This window comes from Arachis ipaensis, chromosome B02 (genome assembly GCF_000816755.2).
Source record: "Arachis ipaensis cultivar K30076 chromosome B02, Araip1.1, whole genome shotgun sequence".
NCBI classification, from domain to species: domain Eukaryota; kingdom Viridiplantae; phylum Streptophyta; class Magnoliopsida; order Fabales; family Fabaceae; genus Arachis; species Arachis ipaensis.
The window spans coordinates 8385862-8391121 of NC_029786.2; the positions used below are offsets into that span (position 1 = coordinate 8385862).

The 5260-nt window shown below is 32.3% G+C and overlaps 1 protein-coding gene across 2 annotated transcripts in view; it reads right to left on the reverse strand.

Moving 5' to 3' along the window:
- The window catches only part of LOC107624785 (GDSL esterase/lipase 5), a 5904-nt gene extending 2901 nt beyond the window's left edge, over positions 1–3003 (reverse strand). Inside the window, exons 1-3 of one of the 2 annotated variants that reach the window (XM_016327240.2) lie at positions 2550–3003; positions 431–645; positions 228–349 (exon numbers count right to left, since the gene is read on the reverse strand). In XM_016327240.2, coding sequence (XP_016182726.1) covers positions 228–349; positions 431–645; positions 2550–2689 — 477 coding nt within the window. In that variant the 5' untranslated portion in view covers positions 2690–3003. Of the gene's footprint in view, positions 1–227; positions 350–430; positions 646–1836; positions 2234–2549 lie in introns of those variants that run through there. The other variant, XM_016327241.2, reaches the window with a different exon arrangement.

Genomic DNA, 5260 nt, shown 5'->3' on the forward strand with positions numbered 1-5260 from the left:
GTAATTTTGATACAAATTAAAAATAGTAAAAAAAAAATAAATAAATTGAAAACGTTACCGATAAAATTAAATAAAAAAATATTAAAAATATTTTTAAAAAATCACAAACATCAGAGACAAAAATAAATCTCATTTAAAAAAATATATCAAAATAAAGTTAACTTCTATATAATTAAAGTATCCTTAAAAAATGATATTATTTATTTGTGGGAATATGAGGTTATTACATATCCTTGAGCAGTTTGAAGCAGAGCACCAGAGCCTCCAGAGGCAAAATTGACTCCATAGGTGAAATCAGGATTTCCAGGATGAAGATATGGTGGAAGCAAAGGCAACTTTGCAAGCTCAGCTACACATCAATAATTAACTCCTAATTACTCAAATCATTTATGAATAATTATGTAAAACAGTTAATAATGAGAGATCTCACCAATGAAATCTGGAATCATACGTCCATCAGAGAATCTTCCACTTGGATACTTGAAAAGGGTTTCTCCATAGGGAGGATAATTTGCCTGATATAAAGTTGTTGTATTGATATAATTGTTGTTTCCATTGTCAAAAAATGAATCCCCAAATAGGAATAAGGATGCATGTTTCTTGGGTAAACATATCTGAGCCTCACTTGTTTGGATAATAAGAACACTACTCAAAGACAGCACCAGCAAAAACATTAAACCATCCATATTATGCTATGTTTGTATTAACCATTATCTAAGTAGGTTTATATAGATAGATAGATAGATATAGAGGCATTAATCATTGTTGTAATAAAGTTAATTACATTATTCATGGTCTTGTAAGAAAAAAAATGAAAGTGCATGCTGAGAAATGTGGTATAAATATACTGTGTAATTATTTTGAATATAGTAAATTTTTTTTAAAAAGTTTGACCTATGATTTTTATTTGATTTTTAGATTTTTCACGTTAATTATGTGTCTAAATTATTATCCCAATAATAATAATTTTTATAGTGTCTATATATCATTGCATTTAGACGTATCAAAATTTATACTTAAAGATCTATTCAATTCATCCCAACACTCTAGACTATCCCATTAGATACATAGAAGTTTGTGATCAATTTTATTAAACATCTTCGTTCTAAACTATATATATATGAGTATTTCACATGTTAGATAAACAAATGCAAACTACTTATTAATTAATTGAATTTAACTAAATTTAAAAAATATAATGATAATTTTTTTAATATTTTTAATATATTCATTGCCTTAAAAACGTAAAAATATTAAATTTTGTAATACATTTTATAATATATTTTTTTATAAAATACTTAATTTATATTTTAAAAAAATATCATAAACAAAAATTCCAGCATAAACACAATGCAGCAGAGTCAAACTATAAACATCTCAAAATCAGAGAAATTTCAGCAATTCAGCACAATGCAATGAAGCATACACCATAGGACCATCAACAATTTAGAATCAGACAATCAGCAACCAGAGTCACCAATCCAAAATCAGAACAAATCCGCATAAACAACTCAATGTAAAATTGTGGCAATGTTTCTATTTTGAATCAATAACAGCAAAACAATAATTCACCAAAATAACAAGTACAGCAGATTGGATTTAAAAATCAATCTCAGCAAAATTAATGAATTAAACAATTGAATTTATAACTCATCAACGACAGAATTCATCAAAATTCAGAATCATCAATAATATCTCAAAATTCTAAAAATTCATAATCATCAATAATTTCAGAATCATCAAATAAAAATTCCAAAAATTAATATCTCAAAACTTAGAGAAGCAGAGAAGTAGAAACGTAAAAGAGACATGGAGATAAACTGCAAGACATCACACCTAAAAGAGAAGCAGAGAAGCAGAGAAGCAGAAACAACGTCGACGAGGAAGGGAGAAGCAGCGACGACCCACGACGAGGAGTGGAGAAGCGGCGACGACGACCCACGGCGAGGAGTAGAGAAGCGGCGACGACGATACATGGCGAGGAGCAGCGAAGCAGCAACAGAGAGACAAAGAGCGCGACAGAGAGAGAGAGAAGGGAGAGAAGGGTTCAGCGATGACAAACGATGCGAGGCTCTGGGGGCTGCAGTGGCTACGGGCTGGGTGACTATAAGTGGCTGCGGTGGCTGTGGGTGGCTAGGGTTCTCCCTCTTCTTTCAATCTCAAGCTTTCTTCAATTTGAGAGAGGAGACGCTGAGAGGGGTGAGAGTGGGAGTGGGAGTGGGAGTGGGTTGGGGGTCTTGGGGTTGTTTCTATTTTGAATCAATAACAGCAAAACAATAATTCACCAAAATAACAAGTACAGCAGATTGGATTTAAAAATCAATCTCAGCAAAATTAATGAATTAAACAATTGAATTTATAACTCATCAACGACAGAATTCATCAAAATTCAGAATCATCAATAATATCTCAAAATTCTAAAAATTCATAATCATCAATAATTTCAGAATCATCAAATAAAAATTCCAAAAATTAATATCTCAAAACTTAGAGAAGCAGAGAAGTAGAAACGTAAAAGAGACATGGAGATAAACTGCAAGACATCACACCTAAAAGAGAAGCAGAGAAGCAGAGAAGCAGAAACAACGTCGACGAGGAAGGGAGAAGCAGCGACGACCCACGACGAGGAGTGGAGAAGCGGCGACGACGACCCACGGCGAGGAGTAGAGAAGCGGCGACGACGATACATGGCGAGGAGCAGCGAAGCAGCAACAGAGAGACAAAGAGCGCGACAGAGAGAGAGAGAAGGGAGAGAAGGGTTCAGCGATGACAAACGATGCGAGGCTCTGGGGGCTGCAGTGGCTACGGGCTGGGTGACTATAAGTGGCTGCGGTGGCTGTGGGTGGCTAGGGTTCTCCCTCTTCTTTCAATCTCAAGCTTTCTTCAATTTGAGAGAGGAGACGCTGAGAGGGGTGAGAGTGGGAGTGGGAGTGGGAGTGGGTTGGGGGTCCTGGGGGTCTTGGGTAGCCATTTAGGGTTTTTTTTTTTTTTTTTTTAAATAAAGTATAAAACGGCGCCGTTTGGATGGAGTACTTGAACCGAAAATCTTTTAAAAAACCGATCGATTCTGACGGTTCACCAGTTAACCGCCGATTCGACCGATTTTCTGATTGATTTTTTGCTAAACGGTTTATAAAACTAACTGAACTGACCTGGTGATCGATTCTCGATTAATCTGGTTGAACTGGTCGGTCTGATTCGATTTTGAAAATTATGTTAAAAGTTAAGACACAAATTAACAAAATTCTAATTAATTAATTTTTGAAAAATTCATGATTGACACGATAAAAGTTATTGGAAGCAAAACAAATGTAATATGTAAGTAATTTATTTTGAGGACACTCTACTATATAAATATAATTTTTTTTATAGTTATTTTTTATTATTTTATTAATATTCAAAATGTAAATCCTAGTATTTTTAATTTCTCTTTTATCGTATAAAAAAAATCTATAAACTTATATCTTTATTATATAATTCACTTTTATTTAGACTAGCAAATATGACTTTGTTAGCAAAAATGAAAGTTCTGAGAAACTAATTAAGGAAACTAGGAAAGTGAGACTTTACGATTTCAATCACGGCGGCGTGTGTAGAATTGTGCATGGTTCCAAAGAAAAAAGGAATATTTAATTAGTATATTAGATTTCACATTTGAAATTGATTCGAATATCAAGTTACCCCAAAACCACGTTATTTACTTTTTCGTTTTCTTATTTTTTTTCTTGTTTTTTTTTTCCACGGTTTCTCATTCAACCAGATTTAATTTGTGGCTACGTTATTTACTCTTGATTTTTCTTAATCTCTCACTTTTGCCTCTTTGCTATTACATTTAGCAATGATTTTGGAGGTATCAAAACGTTGTATATTTTTTGTTTTGTTTTTGGACTGGATATATGTGTTTGCTTGAATGAGCAAGCACTTGTTCTTTTCCGCAGCCTTAGACGAAATTTAAACCATATGGTTATTCATGTTGGGCCACCGGGGAGCTTCGACTACTGAAGAGACATTATAGAAGTACACCACAAAAATTAAATAACATCCAAGACCAAAAATATAAAAAAGCAACGTCAAACAAAATGGATAGACTCAACTCAACATATGCTCATTATAATTTTTTTTAAACAACGACAAAAATTGTAATTATAATGGTGATAGTAGCTATAGTTATTTGAGAACAAAAGTCACAGAATAATAAAAGAAAAAAAAGATGTTTTTTTTAAAAAAAAATAATTTTGACTAATTAACTAAAATTGGACAAAATATAATGTTTAGAATAAAAATAGAAAGTTGTAAACATTAGGAATGAAATTACATCTTAGACTAAATGTTAAAGACTAAAAAAATATTTTATTTTATTATTATAAAACGTTGTATACAATTTCTCATAAATTTACAATCTTTCATCTTATATACCATTTATTTCATTTTATTCTTTTTGATATAAAATTAGTTTCTCTTCTCTGTCACACTTACCAGAAATTAATTTAAGAATGGAAGTAATAATGGAGATGTGCAATTATATTGTGATTTGGCGTGTATTTTATAAATATGGATCTATTGAAGTTAGAACGCAGGTTACGTTTTGCCATACCAAAAACTAAAAAGCTGAGTCACCTGCAAAACGCAGGATACATTTTACATGAATCCAAAATCAGAAAGCTGCAACAACATGCAAAACGTAGCGTCCGATTGGCAGGGAAGCAGATCGAGAGCTCGAAACGTGTCCCTGTCCTCTGTGTGCAAACCAGACCTGCTTTGTTGATCATGTTGGAAGTTGAAAAATGGAAGCTGCGTTTGGCAGCTGGCCAAGCCAAAACTCATGTTGCGTTTGACAGTCTTTCCAGTTGCATGCACGCTACGTGTTAGAGAAGAGTGTTGTAGGGGGTGTTTAAAATGCAAAACACAGAAGGGGGAGTTACTGAAGAGTGAAGAGTGTTGTGTGAGGGAATTACTGAAGAATGAAAAGTGTTGTGTGAGGAAGCTTGTGGGAGGAAGAAGAAGAGTAGAAAACTTAGGTTCATTTAATTCTTAAATAGAAAATAGTTTGTGATTTTACATTTTTACTAGACCTAAAGATCATATTATTGAGTACTTGGATCATTTTTAATGGGTAAGTAATTTTTTAAAAAATTTTTTATGATAAATAAATATATTTATTTGAATTTTTTTAATAAACAATTTAATTATTATTATTATTATTATTATTATTATTATTATTATTATTATTATGATGAAAAAATATTATCATGAGTAGTAT